A 20,395-nucleotide genomic window follows, 5' to 3' on the forward strand; every position below is an offset into this window, starting at 1 on the left:
GTTGGTGAGGTTGAAGACCATAACACAGGTTCTAATTTGTATCTCCTATATCCTACATTGAACATGCATTCTTTAGTTTTAAATGACATATTTTCTGAACTTAAAAGAGACTTTTGGGGAAATACCTCTTTGACCTACTGAGTGTGAAATGAAAAAGGGACCTCAAGTATACATTTTCTTGATACAAAAGCAGGCAGCCTTGTTTGAAACCCCTAACATCCACCTCTGAATTTATTAATTTAATGCCTTTAGACACACTTTTCCAATTCCAAAAATTAGAATTGTTGTTGTTCTGTAATTAATGTACAACCAATATAAACGCCTATATGGGCAATCTTGGACTGAAGAAAAGGGACCCCGATGAAGTAAAATATGTGACTTTCTTGTGTTGATACTCAAAGTTCTTTTAATTCTGCCTGAACATTAGTGTTGCAACCATGCAGGTGTCATTTTAAAATGAATTGTCAAAAAAAAACCACATAAAATAGGTGTATGGTGCAACTTGCCAGGAAAGCATTCATTTAAAGATGAGTCAAGACAATTCAAGTGTTTTAGGTAACAATGTTGAAACACTTAGATAATCTTCAGCAGTTTATGTCCTGTGGTTTCTTTAGCATTCTCTCCCTTTGCTCACATTTCATCCCCACTGTTACTTTCTTCCTTATTTCTCTCTCCTCATCTTTCTCTCTTTCATCTCACTGTCCCTCCTCCTGTTGTCGCCATTAGTGATGTTAAAGTACTTAGTGAACTATAGGGTTCAGCAGGAAATGTGAAATACATCACTCTCCAGAGAAATAAAGAAAGCAACAGAGACACAGATACAGAGGGCTTCAACACTTTTACCGCATTGACCCGTAACCATGCACAGGGCTGCTCTATAATTCAGCAAGCTGTCAATCATTTTAACACTGTTTCACAGCAACCAAGAAAGTCAGTAAGGCACCTCACTGTTTTAAAAGTCTTTAGGAAACTCCACAATATCTCCCAAAGGAGGCTTGCTGTGTGTGCTTAAGTTTAGGTATTCAGGCATTAAAGTGAGTATTATTTTTGGTTGAAGTAGGTGTGGAACTAGACATTTTTTTTAAATAATTTATTTGAATATGAATTGTAATCCGTGAATCTGCTAAGAAATATTAATTATGCTTAAATAGATAAATGAATAAATCAATCATAATGTTATGGTTAAGTTTGACTGTTTTGTGCGTAGATATTCTGACAGCTTCCATCACAATATTTTACACAGCTCTCATGAAATCGGTATGCTGCAAAATATAGCAAGCTCAAATATTGCCTTGTGACATTCAGGGCTTGCACATTAGTCAAGAACGCAAAGTACAGCAGGCTATATTAAAACAGAGGAGAGAACAGGTTTAATCTTTTAATTTCCTAACTTTCAGTTTTTCTATCACAATTAGAAAGTGTTTCCCTTTTGAACTTTTCCCTGGTGATATTTGAGGTGTTGATTCAGATCCTAGCTGTTACTAGGTCAGCATCTGTTTGGGGAAACGTTTCCCCGACGTGTCTGAGCTGTTGAGTGGATTTGGATGTTTTTCGTCTTGCCTCTTCTCTAATGATTGGAGCCCAGGGTCTCATTTCAAGTTTCCATCCCCTAACTCTCACTCACCCCAAACTGTCATCTCTGTTGTTGTTGTTTTTATTTTCCTCCCTTCAGCTAGCACTGCTGCCATCACAGTCCTCATGCATTTCCATCCTCAGTCGAACCGATTTTCCTACTTACTCCCTTTTTTCTTCGTTTATTTTCTGCTTACTCCATTTATCTGTTATTCTTTTCTTGGTTCTCAGAATGAGTAAGCAACTTTAAGGAAAGACATTATTTTTTATGATATTTCATTTCGCAAATAAATAAATAATTTGCGGACGCCTTCTTCATGTCTTAAAAATATGCATAGACCAGGGCAGGCTCTCCCTGTAGTTAGTGAAATATTCGACTGATAAATATTACAACATTATGTTTTAGAATACGTACAATACATTCAGCTCACCTTTAAACTATCCTTCCTGGCTAGCCTTGTTTCCCTTACATAACAATATTTTTAATGGTAAGTGTTCACTTTTTCCATACCTTAAGTGATTATCATTTTTTATTCTCTGGAAATAAATGTATTGCTAAGCAACTTTAATCAAAGTGTTGCTTTCTGCCTAAATAATATTTTATTAAATTGTCTGTCAGAAAATAGTTGGACGTATTGGGGGTTCAATGACGTCTTTGCATACTCTGCTGTCCGTCATTTATATTCCCTCTTTCATGGTTTTTGAACTTCCATGTCACTGCCCTTCTTCCTTTTTTGCACATCTCTTTTTCCCATTTTCCCATTTACTCACCAACTACTTGCACCATGTCTCAAAAGTGCAGCCCATCTATCAATCCTCCAAAGTGGTAGTCTATCCCTGTAATGCCCTCGTCTGTGATTGTTGAGAGATGGCATGTGAACACTGGCAGTAGCTGGAGTTTTTTGGGTGGATTTCTTTTTACACACTGACACACCCCATGTTTTGGCACAAGGTTCCGAGGTAAAATATTTCCTTTGCCAACTTCCTCCTATCTTTTCCTAAAGTTGTCTCTCCTTTCCTTCCCCCTCTTCCCCACATTCCTCACATGACTTTGACTTTCCTTGTCATGTTTTCCCAAATGGATTTCCCCAGCACATCCTCCCCATCTTCTCGACATTCCTTTTTCTATCCATTCAGCACCTCCGTCCCGTTGTGCTCCCCCTCCCTCCATCTTTCTTTCCTTAATTGTGACATAGCATGGAAATTCCAAATCCCTCTCTCCCTCATACTACCTCACCTCCTCATTACCTTTTCATTTGTCCTTTTCATTCCATTGCACTCTCTCTTTCACCCCCTAAAGGGCTCCCTCTATCGCTTCCTCTTCCTATTTGTTGATATTGTCGGTTTAGTTTTAATGGATCACCCACATATATCTGCCCCCAGCCTCCCTGTTTCCACATCCTCCTCCACCGTAATCACTGCCTCCCTAACTCTCTATCTTTGTCTCACTCCTACACCATTGCCGTTGAAATACCTTTTCTCTATCCGACCCTCTCTTGAGATTTTTCCCCATCCATCTTTCGCTCTCCCTTTCTCTCTGCACTCTTGAATGTTGACATGAGAGGGTGACTCTAATAGATCACTGTGAAGCATCTGCACCTGTGTTAAATCTCAGAGGTAACACTGTGTGTGTGTGTGTGTGTGTGTGTGTGTGTGTGTGTGTGTGTGTGTGTGTGTGTGTGTGTGTGTGTCCGTGTGTGTGTGTGTGTGTCCGTGTGTGTGCACGTGCACCCTAGAGAAGCCAGTGCAGGCTTTCTGTTCAGCACATCTGTGACCTCCTTTAGTGCTAAGCAACTTCCTTGTTTTACCTCTCCTTTCCTTTCCTCTCCTCTCCTTCATTTCACCTGCTTCTATTTGGTCTCCCTTTTCTTCGTTCACCCTCTCCTGTTATATCATTAATAAGCTTACATTTTACCAAGGGAACCATTAACTCTGTGGCTTTATTTTAGCTCTCAGGACATACTGTAGCTACAATTTATTTAAGGTATTTTGCAAATCTTGCAAAACAAATGCTCAGAAGCACAAGTCACAGCTGAGTAAAATAATACTCTTGTATCATATGTCCGTGCCATGCATCATTCAGTGGAAGTGTACCAAAGTGCAGTGGAGTAGTAGGTTATTAATAAACCTCTGTAGGCCTGTCCTAGTCCAACTGGGTGTCCTCTTGTGTCCCAGTTCTGTCTGTGTGGGACACCTTGAATAGCGCCCTGCACTTCCTCACACTCTGCTGCACATTGGGGATTCTTTCTATTATAGACATACTTCATCCTCGATGCCCAACTACATTTGAATTCCTAGTGGTATACGAGTCTTATACAAACATACGTTAAGTCCTTGTTCCTCTTATAAACAAGACCTCTGAGAATTCTCAGCTCTTTGCCACACATCAGTTTTAATAGATTATACAGTGTAGCATATATATGTCCCCCTCTTTTTAATTGTGCAGTACAAGAGCGTGCAATAGAAAGTACTATTCTTACTTTAAAACATTAAGGCTAAGCCTGTTTGTCTTTGTCTTTGTCGTTCTGCTGCCATATTTATTTTGTGTTACAGCATAAGAGCAAAATTACAAAGATAAAATGTATTCTTAATTGATTCATGGAAAATACATGCAATAAAAACTCTAAAAGCTGAAACAATCAACTTTTAGATGTCTTTTAGAACATGAGTGTAGTATGATTGTCGACCGCGACCCAGTTATGTCTGTGTGGTTAATTAGGTCTTTATGTCACTCGCCGGGATCTAGTTAATTAAGCTGTCAGAGCCTCTGAAATCCCATGTTGGCATGCCCACATAGAGGCAGAGACACACTGACATCCACACACACATGCACGCGCTACCCACTTACATCCTGTATATATGCGTGCACATGTACAGTGACCTTACGTTAACCTGCACAATCTGCCCAGTCTGCCCAGTCCTGGCATGTATTGTATGTGGTGGAGTAGGTGGCTTTAGTAAATTCCCCACAGTAGCAGTGGGCAGCAGGATTGTCCTAATCACCTCCCAAGTGTAGTTAGGATGCAGACAGAAACACCAGGACATATGGCCAATTAAGGCAGGGATGTGAAATTGTACAGATATACTGCAGGTGACTGAACATTACACTTCACATAATCAATGTAATTGAGTGGCAAGGTTACTGTTCCAGACTACTGCATGGAGATCGACACTGTTCTTAAATATAGCATTGAAACTCATTAATTATGAGGGACTGTATTTTCATTTGTCTAGAGACTTAATTATATTTTCTTTTGTTCATCCGTCTCCATGAATGATATTTCTCTGTGGTTTGTCAGCTGCTTATCTTTGACTGCCCTTCTCTCAGAAGGCCTTCTTGTCAGCATTGTTTCTCCCTTAATATATCAGAAGGCAAGTCTCTTGTCAGCATTGTTTGCTCCCTTAATATATTTGTAAACATCTAAGGTGGACTTTTTAACACAAGTCACAATTTGGGAACATGCTCTTTGATGTACGTAAAACAATACAGCATAGTATGTATTCTGTGTATGCTAGCAACTGCAAGGGGCTAAACTTGGCAAAAATAAAAAGGACAATTTTGTTTGGTTCAAAGTAAGTGATGACTTATAGGAAAGTGCAGATGAAGAGTGTGCTACTGTAGAAGAGGTGGGAGTGATGTGTAGCCCTTGACGTTAAGAGGACATTTAGTCCAGAGGTATTGTTGGCACCAAAATATAGCCATTTGTATTTGTTACAATGCTACAAATTGGCAGGTATAGAGATGCCAAGAGAAGAGTCACAGCAGTGTGGAGGAAGCAGAATGAACACAGCCACGCACACAACACAACACCACACATATCTGCACTTGTTTTTCCAAATAAATGGTTGTTACTTTTGTCCTTGCAAATAACAGAACTTATGTGGTAATTTTATAAAGCTTTCCTTATGGAAAATGTTTACTTCATTCTGTATAATAGACTGTATTGTGAAACACACATATGCTGGATGAATGGATCTTCCACCACATCAATCAAGTAAGAACATAAAGTGAAAGTTGGTAATGCATTCTATTGTCTTCGTAGATAGCAGAGTTCCTATTGCTGTATATTCAGATAGAAATGTATCTTAATTGTCTTGAACAAGCTCAATGGGATTTTGTATCCTCAACTTTCCCATTCAGGATACAGCAGTACAGCAGCGTTCAGTAGCTTCCACTATAATCCCTTGTATTCATTGTGACCATCATGAATGAGGCATAAAAGAAACGTTTCCTGGTGCGTCATAGTTTTATTTGGTGCATTAAGAGTCTAATTTCAGTTTAAGTGCTACATTTATTTGATGCTGAGGGAAGCAATTTAACCAATTGTTTTGGTATTTTTTCATACAGTGATGGTAACTCTCCTGTAATTGTTTGAAACAACAAAGTCATTTTGTTCATCTCATCACAATGACTTAATTGTTTTGTCCAATATCATTACACACACAGACACACACACACACACACACACATACACGTCTTCACCAGATTCATGTGCTCTGTTGGATTACATTTCTATTAGCTTTCCTCGATTGAGTCTGGAGATTGTTGATTAGCCAGTAATGGCCTTTGTTACTGCACTAATGAATAGCTTGATTACTATTTTACTTAGCTACACATCAGGAGGCGGGTGATGTGTGTGTAGGTGTGTGTGGCATTTGTTGGTATTATCCACCGACGAACACACACAGACAGTTATAGCCAATTGTCTGGGTTTGTGTCAGGAAAGCTGATGGCAGCAGAAGAGAAAGATGGATGACGGGCTCTGCCAACACCCATCTCTCATCCTCCCTCTCTTCTCTCGCTCGCTTTCTGTCCGTGTCCATGCCTCTCAATATGTTCTCTCCCACCTGCTCTCTGTTTCTCCAGCCTGCTGCCACTCGACTATTGTCCTTTCCTTAATTCCTGTAACCACCTCCACTATTTTGTCTTCCTCTGACCCTCTCTCAGCTGTGATGTCCGTCTTTTTTGTTTCTTGTCCTCCTGCTTCTCTCCTTTCTTGTTTGTCTCTACCGGGTTTTATTTTCTGCTGACTGGACTGACTGGGCTCTTGAGAACTAGGTTGGCATATTGTATTGTATTGTGTGTGTGTGTGTGTGTGTGTGTGTGTGTGTGTGTGTGTGTGTGTGTGTGTGTGTGTGTGTGTGTGTGTGTGTGTGTGTGTGTGTGTGTGTGTGTGGCTTTGTGAATATGTCTGTGTGAGCATACGTGCGTGTGCAAGTGTTTGATAATGGAAATCAGTATGCCAATTACGTTGATGGCTCTCTTGATGCCGGTCAGAGACAATAATAATGAGTGTGGCACATCTGGAAGTGTGCTTGTGTGTATATCTGAGTGTGTGTGCTGGGAGGGAGGGCATGGGGTGAGTAGGGTGTTTTGATTGGCAGAGGAAATTATGCTTCTCCGAAGTTACAAGTCTATGCAAACGTATGCATAGTAATAGTTATGACAGAGGCTGGCAGACAACCTGACATCCACATCTTCCAAATGTCAACAATGCATCAAGCCAAGAAAGTCGATTGTTTTATTCAGCTGTGGTCGGGAGGCAGGTTTGAATTGAAGATGACTGAAAAAGTAAATTTCTTAAAAGTTGTTCATATAGGTATAAAAGAAACAGTCATACAAACTTCTCAGACTCCCATGAAAGTTTGCCTAAGGCAGCCGAAAAAATAAATTCAGCTTTAGTGTTGGACTCTGAGTATGAGGTTAACATTACCTTCTATATGCTGCACATCTATAGAACATATACTCATAGCAAATAAGGCATGGCTTGTGTATTTGGTTATGTTCAGGAACTCAAAAAAACTTGGTTAACGTTTGGGAAAAATCCTTTTTTTTAAATTGAGAAGTCAAATATTACTTAAATGTTCGCCTAATTTACATTACATTACATTACATTACATTACAGTCATTTAGCAGACGCTTTTATCCAAAGCGACTTACAGGAAGTGTACATACTACCAAAATCATTATCTTCTCCAAACACTAACCAAAGTGCTTTTGTTGACTAAACCTGTCAAAGTCCTGCACTTTTTACATGCAGTACCAAAACACAGCACTTCCTAAAATTATTTTGAAAAAAACGTTGCCACTGGACATAATTCACCAATAAATTATGTTTCCCTATAAACATACTTGGCAAACTAATTATATCAAGGTAGTTTCTCAGAGACAGGGTTCCTCCGGTAGACGTCAAATTAACGAGGAAAAATCTGCACACGTATTACTCAGATGCAATTTGTTTATTTTTACTTTTATGAATCAACGTTTAGGCACATCCACAATATGATTCATACAAAAATGTGCCAAATGAATGCATAAAACAAAAACTGATTGCATTGGAGTGTTTCCCTATCCTTATTTCAAGAGATAAAAAAAAAATGCTCTGTACAAGCCCTGTTGATACAAAGAGAACTTTACTCTCTTTAGCGCTTTGTCCTTATCTGTCTGCTGTTTCTCTCCTCTGATGTCAAACACCTCGGTCTCAGATTGCCATGAAATGAAGTGGCGAAGCTTGCTTGAGTGGGCGCTGGTTGTGGAGGCTGGAATTATTAAAACATGGACGGACACACAACGCACACTCAATCCACGCCCACACATAGGTAGAGTAATCATTTCGGTAGCTCTTTAACACACTCATCTGAGGTCTTAAAGGGATCCAGATAATATAGCTAATCAAGGGGATAATCATATTAACACTTCAGTGATTCACAGGCAGACACACGCACACACACGCACACACACATGTACACACACATGCATTACAGCTTGATATCCCTGTTTTTGATTGCAGAATCAGATTTTATTGTAACTATTTGGTGTTTCGTCATACTCATATTGTGTATATGTGTATTTGCGCCTGCTGCTACTTTGAAAAATGAATGTTGTGATTCAGGGGCAGATTTTATCCATAGACACTGCGCCGCTATCAACTCCCATATGAGGCTCTTTGTAGTGGCTCTACAAAGCATGTCATATTTAAGCATTTGTCATAGATATTCTTTGTTATCTCACTTCTTGCTCCGTGGTCTGCCATTTGTTTTGCTTTTGCAAGATTTACACTGTGTTTCTCTCTCTGACACACTATGACTATGATGTCCCAGCTCTCGGTAGCAGATATAAGGCAAAGCTCTGCGTTTCAAAACATTTTGTGCTGCTCTCAAGTGCAACAAAATGGGGCATATATCTTTATATCTTGGCCTGCTTTTATCTTGCACAGCATGCGACCAAGCCTTTGTTCCACTGCCAAAGAAAGATGTATATCTCAATAGATTGTGCAATATATTACCCTCTTCTGCCGCCTTAATATTGCACAGCAAAATATGGGACATTTGTCCTCGAGTTGCGAGTTAGACCACATACGGAAGAATTTACATATTCTAACGTATCACTCCTCCCTACACATATATTGCAATATTCAGACGCCACAAGAACGTACATTATTAAGAACTGAGGAAAGACAAACCTGCTTTTATCTAAAATTCAGGGGCACAAGGTTTGAAATATACCTGTAGGCAAAATAACGTCTCTGTCACTGGGTCAAGCACAAAGAAAACATGAACAAAGTGAGTGTGTAATTGATCAGACAAAGCTTTTTTGCCTTTGAAAAGAAAGCCATTTGATTTCTTTGTCTAAAGAAAAAAAGGATTGGACTCTTCTTGAACCATTTTTTTAAAATCCTGTTACAGTTGAAACAGAGGACAAGAATATTGCTTATGTTTGTGCATGTGTCAGTGTGTCAAAGGTCTTGTGTGTCTATGCGTGATCACAGCCATGTATAATACCATTACCTACAGCATGGCAATAAAAAGGATGTTTATGGTATGTGGTTTTCTTTTTGTGTGTGTGTGTGTGTGTGTGTGTGTGTGTGTGTGTGTGTGTGTGTGTGTGTGTGTGTGTGTGTGTGTGTGTGTGTGTGTGTGTGTGTGTGTGTGTGTGTGTGTGTGTGTGTTTGTGAGTTTGTTTCTAGCGAGACAGCCAGGTGATGTGGGGGCAAGAGTTAAAATAACAAATACACATTCTCCCCTGGGGTTGGCTTGATCCAATCAGCCACCCTCTGCCATTCACGCACACTCACACACGCACTCTTACACCAGCTGTGGGTAATGATGCGGTGGCAGTGGTAGTATAGCCACCACATGTGGTCTCTTTGTCTGAGCCTAGTGGAGCACACATCAGTCCCACATGCTTCAACCTTTAGGCACCATCAAAGGCCACGGCTATTTTCAGTTCATCGTCACACAAGAGCTTACAACTAATATTAATGTAAGCTGCCAGAGAAGGCCAGTATTAGTATTATTCTGTGTTGCTTGGAAATGATCTGATCATACATCTCAGAGCTGAAGCTAACAACACAAGCTACAATGATTCATGAATTGATTACATGAACAATGGATTACATAATCCAATGTCAATCACGTTTGATCAAATGCTGCTACATATATGTGGTCGTACTTTTTTGGAGAACTTTTAATTTATGGCTTGGATTACATAAAAATCATTTGTGTAATCGTGGATGTGGCAAAGTTGATTTACCTGATAGGATGTGTCATTAGTCAAAAGGACTCATTTTATTCAATTGGCAAGCAACACATATTTGCTTTTAAATGTGAGACAAAAATAATAAATAAAACAAAAACACACACAAACAACTTTTTGTGCTTGTTTAAGCACGGCAGTAGAATTAGCCAGAGTAAGCAATTTATAAATGATAAGGTCCCCCAGGTTAATTAATTGGAAGAGGACCTGGTGGCCAAGTCGTGCTCATTGGTTTTGTTGACTGACAGTAGTTTATTAACAGTGTTTGGAGAACGAAGGGACTAAGAAGCAAAGATAATGGTTGAATACTTAAACAGCAGAGTTTCAATATGAAGTAAGTCTAGAGAAGATTAGAATAGAGATTGTGATAAGACAGAGCTGAGTTTTATTATGAGTGACGAGGCTTGAGAGCCTTTATGTTACTTTTTACAATGAACAAGACACTTGTTTTACTTTACGCATTGTCCTCTGTGTGACCTTTTCTATTGGGTAAAGTGTCCATGCTGGGTCTTTGTGGAACCTTTTGAATCATGGCCACAATCTTGCCTATTTTCAAATTGATATTTTCAGCAGCATAATGTGCCAGCACATCCATTTTCCATGAAATCCCTGTATGTTAAAGAATTGGCCAGTACAGTCCCAAAATTAACCCAACAGAGAACTTTAAGAAATGTGAGATGTGAGAAAAGTTGTGGCTATTCTCAAGTTGGACTGAAGCTTGTAGAAAAGTTGTGGCTATTCTCAAGTTGGATGAATATAAGAGCATATATATATATATATATATATATATATATATATATATATATATATATATATATATATATATATATATATATGATATAATTAATTTACACTAACTGACTTAACCAGCTTTCATTAGAATAGCTTAATACAGTCAGGGTATATTTGCAGTCCCTCTGGGCTCATAAGGTAGCTTGAACTGAGACATCACTTTTGATAATTTTCATTTTTTATCCAGCTTAACTTATTTCATCTTTCACCCTCCATGTCCCCTGGGTTGTTGGTTCACCACAGATACTTTATAACGGGGCTTTGATCATCGAGCTGCAAATTCATGTCAGGGGTGAGACACTTCTGTATGACTGTACGCTTTGAAAATTCAGATAAGTCAAAAGGAGAACTTCTTCTGCCAGTCAGAGTTGTTTCTATTTTTATGACACAATCTCAAACCTAATAAAGGAAGCAAATCTCATGTTGTTGTAATGAAGATATTGGTGATAACCTAATCATTAACACTTCAGCAGAACATTCCCACAATAACAAAATCATCTTTTCAGATCTATGACCGTTGTATCATAGATCCTCTTAGAAACGGTCTTCAAAGTCCTGATTGGGGGAAGATGTTTAGCGCACTCTGTATGTCAAAGGAATTCTAAAGTCATGTTATTATAAGTGAGGGGCTAAGAAAATAAATTTAAACTTATCTATTGAACTTATAAGTGATACATCATAAACCAGTTATATCAGGTGTTACCCGTTTCTTGAGGACTTAATTAGTTTGGGACTTTAAATGAACTTTGCTCAAGATACATTTTGCTTGAGCAGCATGGTGCTAAGCTGCATCCATCTTCACTTTTTCTGTCTAGATCAGGTTTATATGGTTATGTAGTCTACCAGTGACCTTTGTTCTCTGAGACAAAGTGCAACAAACTATGTTAATAATTTTCTCTGTGACCACAGTACAGCTTATATACCTACCCTGAGCATGAATAAATAAAAATCCTTATTACACACATGCATTTTCTTTGGTTTGCCAGAGAGCACCTAGACTTTTTTTGCACTTGTAAAGTACAAGGATCAACTCCTTGGCTGACCATTCACTCTGTATATATATATGTTTTTGTTTGTTTGTCTTTGCTTTTTTTCTCCAGTATAACCTTTACTTTGTAATGGAAACTGAAAGGTCACACAGCATTTCACTTAAGATTGAGAATTCAAGGCTACAGTGAGCCCCCCTGGCCAAAGAGCACTGCTGAATCTCTAAAGATCCGAGAGAGAAGCAGGTAGAATAACAGAGAGAAAAATGACAGCCGAGTCTGGGCAGGCAGTAAGCCGAAGAATAAACCTGAATTTCCTCCTTTCTGCATCTGAGATTTCCATTTCCTAATGCGAAGGGTGGAGGAAATTAAACAACGTGAATTAAACGTGACTCGGACATTTATGTGCTTGCCATAAAGCTCGGACAGGCTGAATTTATGAGGGTTTGGACCAGTAAATACAGCACTCAGGAAATGTGATTAGGCTCGTAAATAGGATAGTTCCCCGCTGTCCTACCCTTCACCCAAAGTACCTTGCAAAAAGCACATGTTCGGGACATTTTCCTTCTTTCCTACACTGCCACCCAAGTTGTGAAGGACCCAGGATCTTTGTTTTTACAACTGTATGATTTCTGTGACTCCTCCTGTAGGCAATCATTTTATTATTTCAATAATTTGCATTTATTTGTTTGTGAATTTTAAATGTGATTTTTATAAGAATAATTTTGACAACACTTACATCACTGGATGAATGGTGACAGATAACAAGATATAAATTGTATTCACCACAGAGCATCCTCTTCTGGACATATTTTTTATTTTTTTTTTGATTTTCAATGGTGACATCTCCTCAAAGCTTTTCTATGTGGAACAATCGAAAAACAAGATTACACCAGCATCCTATTATACATCCTTACATACTTTCTTTATTTGTCATCTGGACAAGTTGAAAACAAGATTAAACCAAAACAAACTGTTTTTATTTCTTTTCTTTTTTCTTCTTTTTGCTATTTTGTATTTTTTTCTTGGTGTGATCAGTTGTAAAAATAGATTACAACATTATATTATAAATTACCTCAGCTATCAAGATCTAATGAAGTTGCAAAAAGAAAATAACTTTGTTGAATGAACAATCGTACATCTGGTTTAATTAGTTTTTTGTCTTTATGGCAGGCACCTCTACAAGTATATAAAGGCCATAGTGTCATTACACAATACAACAATTAACTATTATAATCTCTTGCTAGCTACATTTTTCTGATCTTTTCAAAACCCTTATACTGACCTCATTTTCTCCTCTCACTGTCGCTCCCAGGTGGAGTGGTTGAAGAACGAAGAAATAATTGACCCAGCAGAGGACAGAAACTTCTACATCACCATCGACCACAACCTGATCATCAAACAGGCACGTCTGTCTGACACAGCCAACTACACATGTGTGGCTAAGAACATAGTGGCCAAAAGACGAAGCACTACGGCTACTGTCATTGTTTACGGTACGTTGTCATGCTCTTGTCTGTGTGGTTCTTTTTTTGTGTGAGCAAGACAGTAAGTTTGCTTTAAAAATATTTTCATTAAAAGCTGTAATTTTTCCGTTTTCCTGAATGCAGGTGACATTTTTTTGTCTGATGTTGAATATTTTACTTATCTGACCCCGTTTTAAATGCTATCTGCAGCTACCCAACAAAGTGTCTGATCAGCCAAGCCAGTCCCCATCTGCCACATCAAATTAGCCCTTTTTGATTGGCCAGATATTCCCAACTTAACCCTTGACCTCACCCAATTAAAATCCACCAATCACGCCTTCAGTTTTAAATTAGAACACTCAGGCTTTCCAAATGTCTTCCCTTTCAGCCAAGAGTCCCTCGGTCAAATTAATATTAGCATGATAACAGCTGTGAAAAACAACAACAAAAACTTTGAATAGCTCATTTCTAAATGGTGTTAGTTTTGTTTTCAGACGATGCCCTTCTCTTGCTGGTTTTCACGAAAAACTGAAAAGAAAAACCTTGTTGTGAGGAAGAAAACACCACACATGCTGTGTCTCGCCTTCTTTCTTTTTTTTTCAATTTTTACCAAATGCCATCCTGACATGAGAGAATAGGAAACATTTTGAGGAACAGCAATGTATAGCAGAGCACTCACACATACTGCACATGCACAGTGTACAGTGTTTCTCTAAAATGTAACACTGTGTCTATTCACTAGGAGGAGTATTTCAATCAAAAATAACTGTGCATGTGTGCGTGTTCGATACAGACAGCGAGAGATGGAGTGGTTTGACACTGATGTATCCTTACAGAAATAGATTGTTCAATCTGTGGTTCAATCTTCTCGGCTCCACAAGGGCCCGACTGACACTGTTGACAAGGTGAAATAGTAGCGGAAAAAAAACAGAAACATGAAGAGGAAAACGGAGTAGCTATAGATGGATGGGAGACAGGTGAGGACAATGGAGAGGCAGAGGAGAAGAGAGTGGGAGAAGGCAGGTGAGTGAAGAAAAAAAAGAGTAGACAAACCTAAGAAAGCAGATGACAAAAGTGATTGTACCTGATTTTACCGGTCACTCTTACTCTTGCTGATGATTCATTTCTAATTGGGCATTGGGAAAGAAGGGGGCACCGTCCACTGGGCTGAGACAGAGCTGTCGAGATGCAGCAGAGGAATTTCAACCCACCTCTTCGGATGTCAACTCTCTCTCTGGGTGTCCTTGTGACTCATTCTAACTCTATACCTGACGTCTCTCTTTCCGCTCGCCCTTATCTTTGTCTGCACTGTGCTGCCACATTTTTTCTCATGAAAAACAACAGTAATACAAAATAATGAAGCAACGATTGAGTCTAAATTTGACAGGATGCAGGGTAATATTGAAGAGGTACAAAGACAACAAGAGGGAGAAAGTGGAAAAAGATACACGAAGAGACAATGAAAGAGAAATGATGACTTTGAAAACACACATTATATATTTTGGCGTTGAGGATTCAGAAAACTTAAATTCAAAGAACCATGATCCCTAATAGTTATTTTGCCCTCTCCCTGTTCTCTCTAACAAGGGTCTAGGGTTAAGCAAGCTGATAGTTCATGTGTGTTTTAGTAGGCATATGTGTGTCAGTATGCCGTTTTCTGTGTGTATTAGTGAGGGTGAACAGCGGGAAAAAATTGTGCTACAGTAGCAGCAGCAAAAAGTTGCTTAAGACTGTGTGTGTGTGTGTGTGTGTGTGTGTGTGTGTGTGTGTGTGTGTGTGTGTGTGTGTGTGTGTGTGTGTGTGTGTGTGTGTGTGTGTGTGTGTGTGTGTGTGTTTGTATTTGTATGTGTGTGTGGTTTCGTTTTGCAGGAAAATTTAGCCTTTCTCTCTAAACTTGAAAAACCCATCCTCCTGGCATGTTTAAAACACACACTGAGCCCATGGAGACAAATGGTTCAATTAAAATGAACAACGCATTAAAATCACGGATTTATCCATTGAGGATTATGCCTCTTTGATACAATAGGATTTTAATGCACTCTGTGCTCATTTGATCACAGACCTAGTTTATTTAAATATCCAAAAAGTTGGTATGTCTGCTACAGTTGTTCAATACTATTCAACATACTTTATTCATTCCTCAAGGAGCAATTTAAGGAGGTCTTTGCAAACACAAATACCCATACTTCCCAACAATATCAAACACCACAAAGGCACACTGTTTATGTCAAAGAGTGTCAAAGTGTTGATTGCGTTCATCAATCCACACACATTTCTTGTACTGTGTCTGTAAGATTAATGGCCTCTGGAGTAAAATCAAACTTGGTAAATGTTAAAGCTGAATTTAACAACAGCAGTAGAATAGATGGTTGTTTGGTTGGAATAGCTGATTAATGCATGTGTGGATTACTGTATTGATTAAATTACTGATCTCTGCTGCCACAGTGAACGGTGGTTGGTCGACATGGACGGAGTGGTCGGTGTGTAACAGTCGCTGTGGACGGGGATTCCAGAAACGAACCCGCAGCTGCACCAACCCCGCCCCTCTTAACGGTGGACTGCCTTGTGATGGACAGGCCATTCAGAAACTGTCCTGTACCACACTGTGCACTGGTGAGTGAATTGTAGTCGGATTTATCCATATTAATGTAGACTGTGCCATTGTATTATATTGTACTGTTTTGTGTGCTTTTCTTCTTTGTGCTATTTTATTCGGAGGCCTTACGTTCCTACGTGTTCTGTCCTGGACCTAAGCTTCTGCTACTTTCCACCTCTTTTCTTTTTTTGTACTTTTCCACCCTATATATGCTGCTCTTTATAAATGCTGTTTGTCTCCCTTGTCTTTTTCTTGTTTCTCATTCTTTTTGCTCCTTTCCCCATCCTTTCCCTCCAGTGGACGGTGTGTGGACAGACTGGAGTAAGTGGTCGGCCTGTGGGACAGAGTGTACCCAGTGGAGGAGGAGGGAGTGCAACAACCCAGCACCTAAAAACGGAGGAAAGGACTGCGAGGGGCTGGTGCTCCAGTCTCAGAACTGTACCGACGGACTCTGCATGCAAAGTGAGTTGATGATAATGAATCTTCCAGAGCACAAGCATTGATGTATCTCTTCTAAATGTATTGATGTTGTCTCATGTATGGTTCCTAACCATGAAAGATGAGTATGCCAATTTGAACAAATGTCTTGCAGCGACTGATTAAGATGGGAATTGACTTGAAAGTGAATTGACCCCAGATAAGGCAGGCCATTGGGGTTGTGATGCATGGTCACATATTTAGCTAAAGAACAGGAGCCAGTGAAGTGTAACTTGACAAATGAATCCGTTTAACCCTAAAAAGGGATGTTGTAATGTTAGCAATGTATTTGGCTAACTGATATCTAAAGTATGTGTAATCTCCTTACAGATAATGTTCCGGCAGACGTTAGAAAATAAGTATTGATTTTAAAATCCTGTGTCTAGGGGCGCCTTGGTAGCCGAGGGGTTTCAGCACATGTCATATAACCGCAAAGTCCAGGGTTTGATTCTCTGTCAAATTAAGCCCAAACATTTTTATATAAACTGTCTCTTTCTCTAAACATGAATCCAGCTATTGACAAGTCTTTCAGATGAAACAAGTGTAATTAGTGTCCAGCTAAACCAATTAAGTATGTCAGCTTTGGCAGACTTGCCAAAATGGTTGTGCTGACATACCTTTGAAACACGTTGTTGCTTGTGAGTGTATTTACAAGCGTTGCAGTAAAGTTCGGCAGTTTTCGTCTTCTTGTTCCCATCCTTCTCATTTCTTACCTCTTTCTTTACATCCTACCCACCGATTGTCCTCTTCATCTGTCTTCTCATCTCACTCTCTAGTCCTCCAGCCTCCACTGCTACTCTTTCCATTAAGTCTCCTATCCTCATTGCCATCTTTCTTGCCTCTTCCTCTCTGACCTTCTGGTTTTATGCCTTACACCAAGAGCCTACCTGCTCCCCTTTCTTCTTTTTTATAGTGCTTTGTTCTTGCTCTGCTTTACACATGTACTTTATTCTCCTGTGCACATTGTGGATGATGTATAGGTTTGGTTTTTGATTGTCATCATGATTAACCTCAGTTTTTCCACTTTCTTGTACATTACTCAGGCAAAAACACCTTTTTTATAAGGAAAGATTTATTTGCTGGCTACTAAGCCCACTGCATAGATTCGGAAACTTTTCCTTTATTCTTTGCTTTTCTACTCTTTCTTGGTATAAAGAATCTCCTGACAGAACACCATGGTTGAAGTTCCACCTGCAATACTTTACAGCCTAACTTTATTGACCCAGACCAGCTTCTATTGGTGCCGAGGGCAACAAGATAGGGGACTGCCGATCGTTTGAATGCTGTCTTGCTGCCCTCACAGTGTGCGCAAAGCTCCAAACTCAGTGAAATAAAGAAGAGGAAAAGAGAGAATATAATGTGACAGTAAAGAAATAAAATGCATAAAAAAGTGCACATGAATTAGGTAAATAAAATGTTTTGTTTCTTTCTTCAGGCAATGGTAGGTTAAACACTAAGTTCTAGTGTTAAACCGTACAATACAATTTATTTTTATGAAAAAGTACAATTTTAATAACAAAACAATATATATATTTGGCAGATATATCGTAGTGGAATTTAAATATTTGAATTGGCATCGGCCCCTAAAATCCCATATTGGTTAGGCTGTAATAGATATTGATGTGGAACACTCATCCAAAATCCCGCAAATTTAGTGATTTCTGAAAAAAGAAAAGTGTGTTTAATTTCCAAACCACGTGGTAAATGTAGGCTGAGTCCTAATCGCACAAATAAAACAGCAGCTGTTTTTCCAAGGTGGAGGCAATTTTATTTGTTGACTTTTAGGAATAGTGCTTGTTACTCCATGTGCTCAGAGTAATTGGCAGACCAGCATCTGACGTGAGGAGAGAGGCCAGTCAGGGTACAGAGAAGAGAGAAAAGGTAAAAACAGAAACTAGTTTGAAGCAAGTGTAAATACACATTTGTGCTTGTAATTATGCCACCAATTCTCATTGGTCTTTCCTTTCAAACAAAATGTCAGCCATATATTGTAGAAACTCGGATCATGTCTGCATTTGAAGAAGTTTCATAACAAAGGAATACTCTAAGGACCTGATCAGAAGAAAAAAAATCTTCTGCCACCTAAAAATTATTGATAGAAATATGGTTGTCCATAACATACAATTGGCTGAGGCACTCCCATGGTCTTATTGATAGACATTCTTTGCCACCACATTTAAGTAAATTGTATTTTGACCTTTATTTTACACTAATGAGACTGAAATCTTTTTCTTAAGAGCGTCTTGACCAAATGAGTAATACATTCAGCCAAACAGTGTTAGTAGTTATGTCCCTTCGACCACAGCACGTTTAGCAAATCGGGAAAAAAAGCCTTTATTTACTATATGATGCTCCCGATACACATACAAAAATACTTAAAATTGGACAAATATGTCTCTGTTATGAGAATATATATTATTACTGCTTAAGATCTAGATTTTCTCATTTTCTTACTTATTTTATGATCACAGTTTTGTTTTACAGGGTGTGGGCTATTATGTGATAGTTTTTGTTGATTTTAGATGTCCTTTAATGGTTCTATAAAATACAAAGTAATAGAAAGTAAGACCATGTATCTTGGATATTTACCCCAAAAAATGTCAAAAAGAGATAAATATTTAATAAATGTACTACTGGTGGCCGTTAAAAAGACTCTTACCAGGAAATGGTGTCACATTAGAGTCATTACAGTAGAGATTTACAAAATGGAGAAGACAAAAGCAACTGTCATCTACAAATTGAAAAAAAATGTCATATTGGGAAAAAGGGATTACATTTGTAACACCCCAAAGACCTGATTTTATTTTGACAAATCGATGAATGTACCATAGAGAATAGATCACTCCATAGTTATATAGTTTTTCTTTTTGTTCTTTGTGGGGTTTTTTCGTTGTTCTATAGGAGTAGGCATCATCTAAAGATCTATATATAAAGTGTACATCTGTAAATGTCTGATTGATGCCAACTATCAATATAAAATATAAAAGAAAAAAAAAGAAAAAGCAATCGATCAAAAGAGCGCAACAGGTGGGATTAACGTCGTTATCCGCTCCGCTCCCCTCTTAAAGACCTGGCAAAGCCAGTGTGTTGGCATGGTTATGAATCACTGTCAACTTAAGATGACGTCAGATTCAGACAGATAAATTGGTCTCTAGTGATTTGATAGTGAAAATTACATCTCCCTGCCCCATCGGTTAGAATGGAGGCAATGTCGGACTACAGATGGAAACAGAATGAAACAAGTTGACAATCCTGTCTGTTATCAGACAAAAAGATGGCCAATGTCATGAGCAATGGAATCAAATTATGAAATCCCTCAAAAAGCTTTGCCCGTAGACACATTATTGACAGAGGTTACTGTATATGCAGAGCCCTGCCCACAACGTATGCAGTATATTATATACTGTGTCTCTGCTCCATCATCAGGATTCCCTGAGGCCTGTGAGGTATTGCCACATAATCTGGGATAAAACCTAGAGAGGTATAGATTTAGGCTCATTTCCCCTGATCGATTTTCTGTCTTTAAAATGACTCTGCAGACGTGGTTTTATGTCAGCACTAATGTTTCAGCTGTTTCCTGTAGCATTTACGGAAATCCATGAAGTGTGTGTGTGAGCTTTTGTGTGTGTATGGTTGTTAGTGGGGGTTTCTGCATGCACAGCATTTTATAGGTAGAGTATATTTGAAAGGCTTGAAGTGATTCTTGTACCATTCTTCCATTTGGTTTATGAATGATGGATCTTTTAAAATGCTCTCTATACACAGACAGAAAATTGTTCATTGCTGGTATCCAATTGTGCGAAAACACTTACATTTTGCTTTGCATCAGTAGAGCACACAAATATTCCCTCATTAAGCGTAGAAAACATTTGAAATAAAAGTGCTGTTTGAACAAATCCAGATAAAAACTACAATTTGTGTTTGTTTAAGTTAAATACATTTCTCACATTTTGAACTTCTTTTTTTCTTT

The 20,395-nt window shown here is 38.7% G+C and overlaps 1 protein-coding gene across 1 annotated transcript in view; it reads left to right on the plus strand.

The window, feature by feature from the left end:
* unc5ca (unc-5 netrin receptor Ca) overlaps positions 1–20,395 on the plus strand; it is a 172,286-nt gene that overhangs the window by 121,122 nt on the left and 30,769 nt on the right. The window contains exons 5-7 of the mRNA XM_054610704.1: positions 13,202–13,382; positions 15,798–15,965; positions 16,246–16,410. Coding sequence (XP_054466679.1) covers positions 13,202–13,382; positions 15,798–15,965; positions 16,246–16,410 — 514 coding nt within the window. The remainder of the gene's footprint in view (positions 1–13,201; positions 13,383–15,797; positions 15,966–16,245; positions 16,411–20,395) is intronic.

The sequence above is a fragment of the Anoplopoma fimbria genome, chromosome 13 (assembly GCF_027596085.1).
Source record: "Anoplopoma fimbria isolate UVic2021 breed Golden Eagle Sablefish chromosome 13, Afim_UVic_2022, whole genome shotgun sequence".
In the NCBI taxonomy this organism is placed as follows: domain Eukaryota; kingdom Metazoa; phylum Chordata; class Actinopteri; order Perciformes; family Anoplopomatidae; genus Anoplopoma; species Anoplopoma fimbria.